Source organism: Semicossyphus pulcher, unplaced genomic scaffold (assembly GCF_022749685.1).
Source record: "Semicossyphus pulcher isolate SPU_LCO1_2020_fin unplaced genomic scaffold, fSemPul1.0.p SCAF_8, whole genome shotgun sequence".
Taxonomy (NCBI): Eukaryota; Metazoa; Chordata; class Actinopteri; order Labriformes; family Labridae; genus Semicossyphus; species Semicossyphus pulcher.
This window is the reverse complement of record NW_027211759.1, coordinates 4180829-4196866: the sequence shown is the minus strand read 5'-3', so window position 1 is coordinate 4196866 and position 16038 is coordinate 4180829. Positions and strand designations below refer to the sequence as shown.

The window sequence follows — 16038 nt, the reverse complement described above, 5'->3', positions numbered from 1 at the left end:
TCGTCACAGTGGGTACAGGGTGATTTGCCTGTGCGGGAATGCAGCCTGCGGCGTGTACCTCACCTCTTGCCCCGAGTGGACCTGGATAATGGATTTTCCTCTCCCCTTTCTTCTTCTTTCTCTTCCTCCTCAGACACTCAGTGGGAATATTTCTTTTGTACATTTTTGTGTTTTATGCCTGTAAATATGAATTTGTTTGGATGAGGTTGTTTCTTTTGTATGAATGCATGCTAGGACAACACTGGGATTTGTCAACAGGCAACAGACCTTTAGAGGTCTCACTTAGCACAGGCTGCATGAGGCTTTTCGTTACTGCATATTCATGCAAAACCTCTTATTTTGAAAATACCTTTTGTAGAGATACATCTTTCAGAGTGTTTCCTTTTTATTCCCGCTTTCAAAATTAAACAAACAAGACCATTCATCATCTATACCGCTTATTCTGTTCAGAGTCGCGGGGGGTGGAGTCTATCCCAGCTGTCAGTGGGCGGGAGAGAGGCGGGTTACACCCTGGACTGATGGCCTGTCAATCACTGGGCTGACACATTGGCTGCATTCATACTGCAGCTACAAGTGTCCCAATTACGATTTTTTTCTCCCCCCGTGTGACACAGACCAGATTTTTTTAAATCAGTGTGAACAGCAAAAAGTTGCATGATGTCGCATTTTTTAAATTCAGAACTGGGCTACTTGAATTTGTGGTCCTAAATCTGAATCCAAAACGTGCGACCTGCGTGCGACTTGTATTTGAACTGGTCCACGTTGCATTGGTAATATGCACATTTCCAGGAGTGATTCTAGAGAAGAAGAAGAAGCTTGGCAATGGAGGAAAAATAAAGAGTTTAAAGGCAAAATACAAAGAAGTAAAAAGTTGCGGAAATGTCAAAGCAAATCCAAACGCCAGAGAGCCATCCATGTTTTATGGAAAACGAACATCATCGGATGTGACGTCTTTTGTTATTGTTGTTTGCGTGTCTTTTTTGAAACATGTTCTGTTCACATTCATATCATACCTGGGTTACGTTCTAAATAGATATGAACAGTGACCCCAAAAAATCAGAGCCCCAAATCAGAATTGAGCCTGAAAGCCTGCAGTATGAAGGCAGCCACAGAGACAGACAACCTTTCACGCTTTCTATACTGAGTCAAACTTTATTGCCAAATCCTTATCATGGTGTACATCTCTACATTGGTGCCAAATACACTGTAAACCCATGAACTAATCCCTTACACTCAGCTGTAACTCTACCTGCTGCACACACCGCACACACACTGACACACCTAGGAAGTAGAACCCAGTGAAAGTGGAGCTCGCTTCTTATTAACAATGACTCCACATCTGATTCCTGTTCCAGTCGGTGCCCTCGTTTCCGACCATGTTTCATAACCAGGGCGGTCATATTAATACACACATTGTACCACTGATACTGGCTCATATTTCAGTTATAATTAACTCTGAGAGAGGCTACTGCAAGCACCCGTAAAAGGGTCAACTGTAAGTGTAGCTTAAACATGACTGAATAATAAAATTCAATTAGGTGCAAATTAAATGTATTGATTTTTAAGCTCCTTCAGCATGTTTTAAAGGACTTCTATCAGTGTATCTCAAAACCAGGATAAACTTTCCTTCCCACTTCCTGTTGACTAAGTTAAACTAGTTCTGGTGCTAGTTTATTAGAGCAGTGACACTGATACACCTACTGTGGAGTGTATTTTCTAATGTTTTATACAGATATGGACGTACAGTCAAGTAAAATGAACCGTGCAGTAAATATGAAGTAACAACAATACGCTAAAAGAGACAAGACTGGTTTTAAATCTGCAGAGTGGGGTTTATAGTCTCTGTATGTTCAAGGTTTCAAAAAGTATTACTATTTGGTGCTTTAAAGTAAAAACATACAGACATTTTTGCAGACAAGGTTGTCTGTGGCGACATTCACTGAAAAAATCACAAGCGGCGCCCAGTTAGTGACGCATTTCCTATCAGCCAGCAGTGGTTGGTCTGCCAGAGAGGGTAGGCGGAGCTGCTGGTCTCTGCAAGTGTTGCGAGTAAACAGTAATCTACTATGGCTGAACAAACAACTTCAACAATAAGTGAAAATCCAAAGAAGAAGAAGAAACAAACTCGACGCTCAGATGAAGCAAACAGTCTGAAAAGGAAAGGAGTTACGACCGTGACAGAGGGAGCCAACGCTAGACGTCTGGTTATCAGGGACGTGTGCGCCTGTGATTCCTTTTTATCACCATAAGGTGCCGCCAAATATAACGAAACAGAGAACTTCAAATTAGTGCTTTAATAACAATAATCATTTTCACCAGTTTTCACATTTTTCTAACGACAAAAACTTCTAACAACTATGATTTAGAAATATACTCATTGCTGCTTTGATTTGTCCAGAAGCTTACACTTTATTTCCTCCGTTTTCCCGTGACAACGAGTAGTTTCCAGTTCTTTTCTTGAGATCTCGAGATAGCAACGCTGCACCACCGTGACGTCAGATGATCATAACTCGTATCCCCAGAGCTGCAAAAGCACAAAACAAACGGGCTGAACTTACCTCATTAGTGTGGCTGATGGCAGCATGGCATGTCCTACTCTGTAACATCACAGTGAGCAGCCTGCATGTCCGCTTCGGGCTCCTGTAGATTTGATTAAATCAAACAAGAACATATGTGGAAAAGCAGATAATATTTTTATAACCCCATTTTAACCCCTGCATTTCAACTGGAACTGTTAACACGCCGACAGACAGACGAGGACGGATGTTTTTCTTGGCATTGTTTGTGCCACAGATGTCCTTGTTTACAACACATGCAGACCGTGAGGGTCTTTTACACAAACAAGGCGCCCCCAAGGACACACACAGCTTTAAGTCCTCTTCTCTGTACATTTCTCACTCCCTACGAGCTTTTCTCAAAACATATAGACGTTAACTTAATGAGGTTCTTATATGAAGTTAAACATCACTAAACGCCACGACATGTCTGGTTAAAAAGGAATCACAATTATCATGTGATGTCACTTGACTGGCAGCTGCCGGCTTGATGGAGGGTGACCGGAGAGCTCCTTAAAATAGAGCGAGAGGATATTTGCAAGTTCACATCCAGGATTTATAACCCTGCAGAATGTGTGTGTGCCTTCCTGTGTGTGTGTGTGTGTGTGTGTGTGTGTGTGTGTGAGAGAGGGGCGAGAAACAGGATGACCTGTCTCCCTCGTGAGGTGTCATCTTAGGAATGCATGACAGAACGAGGGGTGGGGGCGCGTTTAAGCTCATAACATCACTCCTGAAAACTCCGCAGCAAAGGAAAGTCCATGAGGTCGGCCCCTGAAATGCAAAGAAGTTCACACTGAAGTGCAGCTGAAGGAGCGTAGCATGATGCACATGCTGCTGCTGGTGATAGTGCAAGTTAATATTAGTAACTACGGATGACACTCAGGTTTGCCCCTGAGCTTCTGCTGTTTGTGTTCATGTTGCCTTGTCCACTGCCACTTATACGAGTTGTGATATGATTGGTTGGACTGTCCCTCTATTTTCTTGTATATGCATTTATAATGTTCAAAAAGTGTTGTGGAAATATACAGAATAATTATTATTTTATACGCTTAAACGCTTACTATTATGTACATGAGACATTAAAGTTACAATCTAAAAGATTTTCATGTAAATAAATGTCTGTAAGTCTCCATCTATCGCCGAATGAGCTAACACAATGGTGATTGAGCCTACGGCCCACTGATGAAAGCCTTTGCATTTGCACTATATAGTATTATTACAGACTGGGTGTCTGTGGCGACATTCGCGGAAAAAATCCCAAGCGGCGCCCAGTTAGTGACACGTTTTCCATCAGCCAGCAGTGGTTGGTCTGCCAGAGAGGGTAGGCGGAGCTAAGCGGCTGCTTTTCCGCTCTCTGCAAGTGTTGCGAGTAAACAGTAATCTACTATGGCTGAACAAACAAAGAAAAGATGGATGACTACAGATACAACTTCAACAAGAAGTGAAAATCCAAAGAAAAAGAAACAAACTCGACGCTCAGATGAAGGCAAACAGTCTGAAAAGGAAAGCGACCGTCAGCCAGGAAAATCAATGTATGTAATGTAAAATCAATGTATCGCCATTAAGGGGCGCCCAAGAGAACGAAACTGAGATCTTCGAGATTGTCAGTTCAAATCACGGGCTGCACAGTGGTTAGCGCTGTCTCCTCACAGCTAGAAGGTTCCCGACGTAGTGGGCCTTTCTGTGTAGAGTTTGCACGTTCTCCCCGTGCATGTGTGGGTCCCCCCCGGGTACTCCGGCTTCCTCCCACAGTCAGTTTACAGTTGAGAATAGAGCCAAAATGTCTAAAAAATAGAAGAATCAAATCGGAAGATAATTTATTAGCATTTTTTACATTTTTTACAAAAAAAGTCTCCTCCCTCTTCGAGAGCAACAATTAAAATTGGTTTCCTAAGATGGATATTTAGATGGATTTTTGTTTTTGCATTAGACAATAAAGCTCAACTTCAAGTCAACTACTGGATTCTTGCAGAGTGCGTCTGTCCCAAGGACCCCGTCCTGCATTTTTCCGGTAAAAACAGGTAACAGCAGGTCAGTCTCGCTGCTCTGATTCTCTCATTTTAATCTCTCGTCTTTCTCTTCCTCTGTTCCTGAAACTCCCCCCTCGGCTCACATGTTTATTTTAGTGGAGTGACTGACTGACTGCTCTGAAGGCCGGAACCATGACGGAGAGGGAAGGAGGGGAGGAGGAGGGACCTGGCAAACACAGGGAGAGAGAGAGAGGGAGAGAGGGGGCTGTGAGCTGCTATAAAAGGCCGTGCTGGAGCTGTCGCTGGCATTAGCCTCAACAGATTCAAACAAGAGAAACAGCCAGAGAGAACAGAGACGTCGGGAACCAGCAGAGTTGAGACAGAAGCGCACAGAGGAGCGAAGAGGAGACTCACCAGAGCGGCTTAAGAACAGCTGTTTCTTCAACACTTCTGTTTGCCTGGACTCGGAGGTTTGAGGAGTGTTTGTTCGACTCGACTGAGGATCAACTCTTGGTTTGTTGCTCCAGAGACTTTTTCAAAGAGGAGAAGGCAGCAGAAAGAGCAAGCAAAGGCAGTTTGAATCGAGCACAGGCTTCTTCTTCCAGCTGTGTTCCCGCTTAAAAACCAGATTTAATCTCATACCCCTGTTGGTCTGTGTTCTACCCATGGCTGCTGTGCGTCAGATGGTTATGGAGACCTCAGGCTTCCACGTCCTGCCAGGTCACCTTATGGCCTCAGCTATGGAGGAGTTCCCCCAGCAGCTGCCGGTCCCCAAGGGCCCAGCGAGGGGCAAGAGCCGCTCCCGCCGATCTCGTGAGGCTCGCTTCAAAACCCAACCAGTCACCTTTGCTGAGATCGCAGAGGTAGAAGAAGAAGGTTCCTCCCCCCTGGAAGAGGAGCGGGCTCGTCGCTCCTTCCTGCAGTCTCTGGAGAACCTGCGAAGGAGCACACAGACCCTCCACTGCTCTCCGGCCGCTCACCACAGCTGCACCCCCAGCTCCACACAGGCCAGCCTGGACTCCAGTGACTCCGACTCCACCCAGTGAGGGGAGCCCATGTTCTTCGCTTCACCTTGACGCCGCTTCAAACAGAGGCCAACTGAACTGAACCAAACTGGCCTCTCTACCAGCCTGCCTGTGTGTGAGCTGCTGCTGTCATACACACGTCTACTTTTAATATGTACTAACATGCCAACATACAGTATGTAGCTCCAAGATGCTCCTGATGCACACCTGTGATGCAGAACTGTAGCAGTGCCTCAGGCTGCTGGTCCGGCTGCTGTATAGATGTGATGAGTGTAAGAGATGACGCAGCGTTGAACACACATCTTCAGATGTATTCCTTTTCTACTGTAGAGCTCCATGAGGAAGACTTGATGACAGTTTGCTGATATTTTTCCACTTTGAAGCTGTACACATATTTTTGTTTCGATTAAAAGGTTTCTACTCGACCAGTCACTTATAGGAAGGACTGATGAAAAAAGTTAATATTCTGATTGATCACACTGTAAATACTTTGACTAAGTAAAGTCCCGACCATCGAGCGTCACCTGGACGTCACTGAATCATAGAAAACCCTGACAAAAGATTTGATCTCTGCTGTTGCTTCAGTTCCTGAGCAAACTTCAAAATGTTTTAATTTATTCTTTTATTTGACGTAACCAAGAGGAGATGTAGATTTTATCGCTCTTTCTGACTTCTAAAGTCACTTTGACTTTCAAAGTAAATAACCTTCATACTGTATATTTGTTTTTCTTTATACATATATGCTACAATGTTTGTTATATATATACTTTAATAAATATTTTCAAGTATTCTGAGTGTTTCCCTCTTTTCATTTCTCTTTAAACTTCAATATAAGAAGTGTTATTGCTGAAACAAGCGATTAGTTTTGACGTAGGTGTGTGTACTTCAGGATTGTTTTTGAACTAAACTTTAGCTGTAATCCAGTTTTACAGAACGTAAAACAATAAATAAAGTGAAAAGGTCAACAAGTTTCAGGGCCAAGATGACTGAGAGGAGTAAACTTCATTTAGCCGTTGGGGTTGATGTTTAACGGATTAAAAGAAGAGGTAAAATCTCATCAGAAAATCAGGAATACATAAAAGAGGAAGTTAGGAGACGATAGAAAGTGATGTGCAGCTTAAACTGGCTTATCGTTAACATAAACTGACTCTGACTCGTATGTAAACACTTGAGCAGCGTCAACTGCATGCTTGCTCGGCTGGTGATGCACGTTCACTAAGGTTTTCCTCAGTGCTCCTCCGGCCTGCAGAGAGGATCCTCCGCTGCAGCCGTCCCTCCTGTTTCCTAATGACCCTGCTCCTCTAATCCACTCGAAGACAAGTGAAACGTGATGCATGTCCTCCCTCCGAGCGCGAGTCAGCAGCGTGTTGCAGACTGACACGATGCTGCAGGGGCTTTAGTGCACAACCTGCTTGGGTTGCAGCTCGGTGGCTTGACTAAAAATAGAGTCTGATTAAGTAAACGTGTAAGATGAGAGACGTTCTCTGCGGAGGTATGATGGGTCAGTGATGGGCAGTGATGTGTGTGCTGTAAGGAGATGTAATCTCAGAGGGACACAGATGTGAGATTAACACGTGTGAAAGGAACAGAAGAGGAGGTGACTAAAGTTAAAGATAAAGATAAGGTGTTATTCTTTCTTTATTTGATAACAGACACCCTGAAAAGACTACCACCAAATATATAGAGTTCATCTCTCAACACTCGACCCTTTCTGTGGCACTTGGACTCGAGCCTGTACGTACTTTAAGTCTTTAAAGACAAATATATAGTGTCATTGTTTTAAACAGCCAAAGGTGGAGTTAGGGAGAGTGGAGAAAGATTGTTGAAAGACATTTGAACTTAACAGACTAACAAACAGTCTGAAAGTCTGCCCGCAAAATTCCTGTTTGTGCATCTGCAGGTAAACAACTCTCACAGCTATCTAATAAACAGTAATATGTCAGAATCTGGAGCGACTGCTGCCTTCATATGAGTCAGCGTCAATAAGGGAAACAATTCTTTCACGCTATCTTGCTTTGTTTCTTTAGGACGAGGTCGTGGAAGAGGGAGAGTTGCCAGCCTCGCTTCCAATTCACAAAATTTTCAGCTCACGCTGAACAGACAGATTTTACATTTCTTAAAGTAATTTCTTGGAACAGCTGGGCATTGCAGATTTAGTTTAAATGTTCAAATAGGGGGCTGCACGGTGGTGCAGGGGTTAGCGTTGTCGCCTCACAGCTAGAGGGTACCTAACTCGAATCCCGGTACAGACATAGTGGGCATTTCTGTGTGGAGTTTGCATGTTCTCTGTTCTACTGTGTGAGCTCCATGTACTCTGGCTTCCTCCCACAGTCCAAAGACATGCTCGTTAGGTTCTTTGGTGAGTCTAATAGGTTTGAATGTGAGCATGAAAGGTTGTCTGTCTCTACTGCTGCATTCCAGACAACTTGGAAGTTGAGTTTTTCCGACTAGAAAAATTGCTCTGGAACGCCATTCAAGGTCAGAGGAGATTCATCTACCCCGACTTCACGAGAATCAGATGTCTGATGTCACACCACAATGGCCGCACTCATGGAGAGGCACATCGTTAATGGTAAACTATCAACTGAAAAGCAACGTTATATATATTTGGCTGCATTTAATTTAAATACCTACTACTATCGTATAATAACATGTTCTGGATGAAAATGTTGCTAATGTGATAAGGTAGCTGGTTACTATAAATAATCTCTGAAAAAAAAGATACATCACTTTGTCAAGGTCGGCCATGTTTTTTATTTATGTTTGACGTCATGCACCTGGAACGCTCTGAGGTCGGACATTTCTACTGGGAAGTTCTCGAGTTCCCAGTTGTCTGGAACGCAGCATGAGTATCAGCCCTGTGATCGACTGGCGATCAGTCCAGGTGTAGCCGCGCCTCTCGTCCGATGACATCTGGAATAGGCTCCAGCCTCCTGCGACCCTGAACAGGATAAGTGGTATAGATGATGGATGGATGCTCTGAATCAGATATGAAAAATATATTTGGTTTCCTCACAGTAAGCTGCAGGGCCAATGTACACTGTTATGAAGGAACATTTAATAAAATGGCACAGAGCAACAAGCTGTATGAAGCTAAATGTGTGCATATACCAGTGTTGTGACCAAGTCATCTTTGCTAAAGTCACAAGTAAGTCTCAAGTCATTTGGTCCAAGTCTCATGCAAGTCTCGAGTCATTTCAAGTCAAGTCAAGTCCCGAATCAAGTCACTTTTTTTCCACCCAAGATCCAGCACTCTTACCTGTAGTATCCGGTCTTTATAAAGAGAAAACACAAGGTGTTAGCAGCCCGTCTAATAATGATATTATTGGCCAATTTATATAACCTGTTCAAAAAGTATGACAGTGAATTGTATGTGTATTATCTTGGCACAGACGCAGCCATGATGATGGTCTGCCAGCCATCCAATCATGACAATCTCGTAGCGGGGAGCTTTCTCAGTCGTCCAATCATGATTCCCAGTTTGCGCTGCGTACATACTTGATCGTCAGACAGAAACTTGACAACATTGAATTTGATCATTTTATATTTAACAGCTAAAATTCAAACTTATGAACACACGCAAGTCATCCGAGTCATCATGCCTCAAGTCAAGTCTCAAGTCATTAACTTGCAAGTCCAAGTCGAGTCTCAAGTCATTTCTTTTTTGTCAAGTCAAGTCAAAACAGTGACTCGAGTCGACTCAAGTCCAAGTCACCAAGTCTCAAGTCCACAACTCTGGCATATACTACTTTTTGCTGTAATAAGGGCGCTTTCATCTTCTGCAGAAACACGACAAAGGAAATCATCATTGAAAGCTTTGAGGTCGCCGACTCTGTCGCTAAGTTCGACATAAAACAAAGCACAAGGAGGCACTTCCTGTCTCTTAGCCAATAGGAAGGATTAGCAAAGACCAGCCGCTAGCACATTAAAAGATCTCCAAATCACGGGTCAAACATACAGAGGCTACAGTCCTTCAACTCCCACCCTCTGCCCTTTGCTTGTGTGTCGTCCCCACTCTCTCTTCCCCTGTTTCCAACACAATCCACTGTCCTCTCTGTCAATAAAGGCATATAAGGGCAAAAAAAAAAGGTACCATCATTCTCTGCTCCTCTGTCCTCTCTCACACACATTAGTCATTGTTTGTCTAGTGCTTGTAGAGCTGTCATACTTAAGCACATCCACGGCAGAGTTACTGTCTGTTATTGAGTGTGACGGTGCAACTCTGGAGGTGTTTACGTCACAGAGACTTTGCTAAAGGAGTGTGAGACAGTTCTGAGAAAGAGACGGAGATTACAGATACAGGAAGAGAAATATATTTGTCATTGTGTGTTGGGTTAACGGATTGATCCAGTTCATTCCTCCACGTTGAGCACGGAGATTATGGAGCGTGCACAGCATCACAAAGTAAAGCTGACACGATTTTCCTTCCTTATTAGTTTCTCTGTCTGATTCCAGTTGCATGCCAGATGTTCTGTTTCCCACTGGAAATACATGTTTTAAGACTTTTTATTACCAAAATACTGCCACTATAATGTATTTTTACAATTGTTAAAAGTGTGACTTATTGTAAACTTCTTTCCTTGAAGAAGTACATTTAAAACCAGAGGCTTTGTCAGTCACCTTTTGTCGTGTTTTCCTGTAGATCTGACACTGAAGCTCTATAAACTGAAGTTAATTAAGGGTTAAACTTTCATCCCTTACAAAATCTGAGGTAGGAACCAGTCCAAGCTGATCCCTACAAGCAACCAGTTAAATCTTAAAATCAACAGAAAACGTGTGTGGAGGAGTTCAAAGAGGGTCATGTGACCCTGTGACGTACATGCTGTGTTTGTGAACCGCCTGGCTGCAGACAGAAGAGTATAACAGCCCAATCATCTGTTAAAGAGAACCTACAGCACATGGAACAAACTGTACAGACACACTGTACTGTTAGACCAGCTCACATGTTACAATCTTAAAGCATCAAAGGAACGCTGGAGCTGAACGTACGGAATCTTTTTAAAGTGCCATTTGTCCCCTTAATGTCCGTGTGATGCCAAGATGTTTGAAAGAACGTCACAGCTCTAAGTGCACGCTGATAATGACAGTGTGAGAGCTGGAGCAGTGAGACGGAGCCGACAGCTAACAGACACAAATGTACATCTGCTCTTCTGTAAATGGAGGAGCAAATTAATCACATAAAGATCTGTCGGAAACACTGCGTCGCAATTACCAAATATTTTTAGAATACCTTCTAGAAATACTTCAGATTTGTTATATTGTTCCATCCTTCCACTTAAACATTTCCCTGCTTCCTTAGAAGTAGAATATGCCTGATTTGTTTTTTATCTCTGCTTTAAGTAACTTTACTTTTTGTTTGTTTTAACTTAAAGTAATAATCTCAGTGGGCCATAGACTCAATCAGAATCCGAAATTCTTTATTCAATGTGAAAGTGGGCCTACGGCAATGCAGTCCAAATAAATAATCCTATCCTTATTCACATAAGGGGCAGCTGGGGCTCAGTTGTACAGTCAGTCGTCTTTCAATCAAAAGGTCAGAGGTTCGATCCCCAGCTCTCTCAGGCTACATGTGGAAGTGTCCTTGGGCAAGACACTGAACCCCAAATTGCTTATGGGTATGAATTTTTTGTAAATGACTTCTCAGGGCTGCACTGTGCTGCAGTGGTTAGCGCTGTCGCCTCAGAGCTAGAAGGTTCCTGGTTAGAATCCCAGTTTGGACATAGTGTACCTTTCTGTGTGGAGTTTGCATGTTCTCCAAGTGCATGCGTGGGTTCCCTCCGGGTACTCCGGCTTCCTCCCACAGTCCAAAGACATGCTCGTTAGGTTCATTGGCGACTCTAAAATTGCCCGTAGGTGTGAGTGTGAAAGGTTGGGTGTAACCCCGCCTCTCACCCAATGACAGCTGGGCCCCCCCAAGCCCCACCACAACTTTGAACTGTATAGATAATGGATGGATGGATGGATGGATGGATGACTTCTCTCCCCTTGCTGCCCACCTGCAGTACCCTCAAGGGCCACCAGGGGACCATGTCTCACACTTTCAGAATCTCATGTAAATCTTTATTTACTGTAAATGGGGAAATTCAACTAAACATACTGTAAATACAGATTTAAAAAAGACTCAATATAATGTTATATAATATAAGATAATATAATATATGTATAATATAAAGAGAGACAGCACAGGGAGATAAAAGAGACAGCTGTGACTGAGAACAGTCACTTTTATAAAAACAGAAACCTGTGGGTTCACAAGAACAGCTCAACCTCATGACAACTAATATGTAAATCAATCAAGATATAACATTTAAAATCTCATTATACTAAATCAGATTTGGTTCTCTCTCAGTGAAATGGCTGAAAGAGGAACTTGCAGCTTTGTAACGTAACAGCAGACACTTTAATCACTCACAAAGATGGATTACCCTCCCACACTTTGTTTAAAGTTTAAACACTGTTTGCGTAATCGTCACCGACATTCTGATAAACTGGTTGATGCATGTAAGCTTCACCGTATCATAAAACAAACACTGGACATGTGCGTATATGCGTACCCTGTTAGAAAAGAAATGTATTTTAAGTCCGTCTCTTGTTTTTTTGTTGTGGTACTATTTCACCCCTGTTTTTATTATTCTAGCCACTGTCGTCCTACACTTATCTACTCCTTTAAGGGTTTGTTATACTACAATATACCTATTATATTCTCTCTTTTATTCTGTTCAATGTTTTTTGATTTTATTTTCATCTTTCTTAACTATATGAACCCAACTGTGGTAATCAAAACAAGTAGAGCATGTCCCCAAGGACCACAAAGTTGCCTGTTTGGCTCCTACAGGAACCTTATTGCATGCAGTCACCTCCTCTCTCCTTGCTCCCTGGTTTCCTCTTCTTAGCAAAACGGTCCTAAAAAGGCAAAAATTACAAATATAATCTAATAATAATACTTTTTTTTTAAGAAATGTCCTGAAATCAAGCCAGTCCTCTGCCTTGTTTGTAATCCAAACAGAAGCCAGGAGAGTGGCCTGTGGGGACCGAAGGATTTATTTTTAGGGTCATTAGGATCAGAACTGTTTTTAAGAAGGCCTGAACACAGACTGTCCACTTCAGTGACAAACAGAAGACCTTATTTACATCTTAGTGAGGCTGTTGTTGTGATGAGCGCTCATACGTACGTCAGCATGAATAATATGTGGCACAAACCTCTGCCATGTTGAAAGCATCTGCTCAGTGACTCCACCCACAGCCCGCAGAGCGTGATGGTAAACAGCCTGTCTGTGTGTGTTCTGTGTCAGAGCTCACATCTGCACAATCGCCCTGATTGCGTTCTGATGACTCTATTGATATTTGTTGTGACTGATGCACGATGGCCACTTGCCCGATTGGTGTCAGAAATGGTTAGCAAGATTTCCCAATTACTTGCCGAACCCTCTTACACTTACTTAAACTAAACTTAAAGACTGAGGACAAACAAACATGTTGTGAAAAAAACCTAAAGCAACTTTTTACAGAAAGGTCATGTTTAAACAAAAGAGTTTATAATATAGCTGCAATTTTTGGACACATCAGATCGTATTGGCTGTAGAAACTGTTTGCACCATCAGACAACTCAAGCTGACACTTTCCCGTGTTACTCAAAGCAAGTCAAAGTTTATTCATATAGCACATTTAAAACAACATACCTGAAAACTCTGCCTGTGTTCTCATTGCACATGAGCGGAGTCTTCCACAAGCTAAAGCTAGTGAGCTAGTTGCACAAGAAAGGCAGATGAAGGTAGTTTAATATGGTAAGCAATGATGCACCATTAGTGACCAAGTGCACGTTCATGTAATGGTGGACTGGCCTCGGCAAAATGGCATTCTCCTGTTGGATACTTCTACCATCTAGCTTGCACTAACTGTTGTTTTTTAAGTTGCTATAGTTGTTATTATAGGACATTTTGGGGGCTATATGTTGTAAACTGTAACACGATTTTGGCCACAGTCTTTTGGACGGTAGCTAGATATCATCTAATCCATAGTTGGTTTGACCTTTCACTTTGGATCACAGTATTGTAGTTACTGTATGTTAAGCCTGTGAAAACATAGAAAAACCAGTAATCTATTAAATAAGCAGTTCAAATGTGTCCTTTTATACATTGTCTTTATTTTCATCCACAAGCAACATTTCTGATCATCTCCTACTCCACTTTGCATGAACTTCGACCCCTTTAAATGCGTGCATAAGAGCACAGGTGTGTACACAATATTAATGCATTCATATGCGGATGCTAAAGTGTATTTAGTCTTAGCAGCAGCATCTCTGACCTACATCCTCCTCTCATGACTTCAGGACACAGAAAGCAGAGTCTAGAACATTCAGCTGGTTGTTTCATCTCTCTCTCTGTGTGTCAGGGCTTTTTTAAGCTCTTCATCTCCCCCTGGTGCTGCAGAAAAGAGGTGATTATGAATGCAAAACATAAGGTGACCCACATACCTCGCCTCCTTCTGTTCTATTTCCTGAAATCTTTCTTTTTCTGGTCTGCCCTCCATCCCTGGGGAGAATGAGAAAGATGACGATATAATCAATGACTGTACAATGTTTTAACGTTATTATTTATTAAAATTACTTCAAATACAAAGATAAATGTTCCTGTATAAAGTTCTTTACTTAATATACCCTCAGAATGCCAAGTAGAGGCTCATTTGTATTTGAAGGCATAGAACAAACATGGATCATCAGACGGACTGAGAGGATCCATCTTTGCTTAAAACGTGTGGGGAAACCAGTGAGGAGACCCAGACCTCCAGATCAAAGCCAAACTCTGCTCTGAATGAAGGTTTTTTCCATTTTAGGCAATGAAAGACTGAGTGGTTGAAGATGCCAAGCTCTCATTCTCAGTGCTTTACTTGGCACATTAGAGCAAGTATTCATCAGAGGAACAACACGATAAATATCTGAGTCCTTGACCTGTTCTCTGTTTTATCTTGCTCCTGTCATTTTACCATTATACTATTATTACTTAGTGGTTATTTCCTGTTTACATCTACATTTTTACATATCTATAACTATAGTTTATACTTGCATACATCACATAATTGTACAATTATATCTGTTTAAGCATCAAAGTAGCCTATATATTTATCACTAATTTTTTTACTGGCAGACATCACAGTACTGACATACTTCTAATTCAGTATCTAGTTAAGTTGTTTAAGCATCAAAGTATATATGTATTAGTGCACTTCCTGTCTAAAATACTTGTCCATGTGATGTCCGCATTATTTCTTAATTTTAGCAATACTGTACACATACCTATCACATTATTAGATTTAATATTATTTTAATTGATTTTATTGTATTCATTATATTTTATCTACAATATTTTTCAATGAACAAAATGCTTTCTTCCACAATATGTGATAATCAGTGGTCAAGCAGTGTGCACTGTAGAGTATGTGCAAGTGTCGAAACATTTTTCAAACAAACCTTATTTTGAAGATAATTTAACCCTGTTTCTTTGCTATTTTTCAGTTCACATTGTTATTGCTGGAGCAAATGTTAACCCAAAACATTAAAAAGTGGAAATCCTTCAACGTCTACCTATCTTGTTTTACATTGTCCGTTACAAACAAGAAACTAGCTTTTAAAAGTTAAATGCAAGTGGGTGGCACCTGTCAGTCATTTACCATGCATTCACATGCTCCCTGGGTGCTCGGAATTCCGAGTACAATGTGTTCACGAGCTTCCAGTCTTAATGTAGAAAACAAAAAGGACGCAATAAAAAGGTAAGAAACGTCCGTCAAGTCGTCAAGTCGGGTCGGAAGATTTTCTCCAACTTTCCGAGTTGTTGGTCCGACCTATGGGATCCCTAACGTGAATTTTCCCAGTTGAGCTTTCTTAAAACGATTATTCCGACACTACTTAAATGCATCGTTATTACTGCCTGTTGTTGTCGCGTTCACATATTTGATTGATTGCGCATTTGACCAATGAAAAGTTAATAAGACGGTTGAAGCGAAATTTTGGCTGTCTAACACCTTATTTTGGACCAATTAGATTCTTGGTTTCATAGGCTCCAACCAATCACTACGAAGGGGTGGACTCTCGTTCAAGGAGCGCGAACGGTTAAGGGCTGACTGACGGCTTCGGGTAAATGGCGAATATTGGAGCGTTTTAATGGAAACTTTATGCATACGTTGGACAAATTAAGATGGTGTGTGTTCTCCTGTACCGTTGGTGCTTCTATTTTAAATAACGGCGAGGGTAACGTTAGCCTAACGAATTTGTTATCCCGTAAACTTTTGTTCGGGTAGCCACGGTAGCTAGCTAGCGATAGCATAGGAACATGAAATGTCCTTATGTTGGCAGATGTAAATGGCGTCCCTCTGCTCACACACAATGAGCAACATGTTGGAGTAAATGTGTGAAACCAGTGACAGCGGACCATAACGCATTTAAACAAGGCACACCTGTGTTTATGGATTATCGTTGTGATTACAGATGACGGT

At 42.0% G+C, this 16038-nt stretch overlaps 1 protein-coding gene across 1 annotated transcript; it reads left to right on the top strand.

Annotated features, from left to right (window-relative positions):
- Window positions 1-4847: 4847 nt before the first annotated feature.
- On the top strand, window positions 4848-6338 carry cunh11orf96 (chromosome unknown C11orf96 homolog). Its single transcript, XM_069686835.1, has one exon. The coding sequence runs from the start codon at window positions 5191-5193 to the stop codon at window positions 5569-5571; it is 381 nt and encodes a 126-aa protein (XP_069542936.1). The 5' UTR covers window positions 4848-5190; the 3' UTR covers window positions 5572-6338.
- Window positions 6339-16038: the final 9700 nt, after the last annotated feature.

Bases quoted from the DNA above. Each gene is read 5' to 3' on its own strand.
- cunh11orf96 (XM_069686835.1), top strand. From the start codon at position 5,191: ATGGCTGCTGTGCGTCAGATGGTTATGGAGACCTCAGGCTTCCACGTC.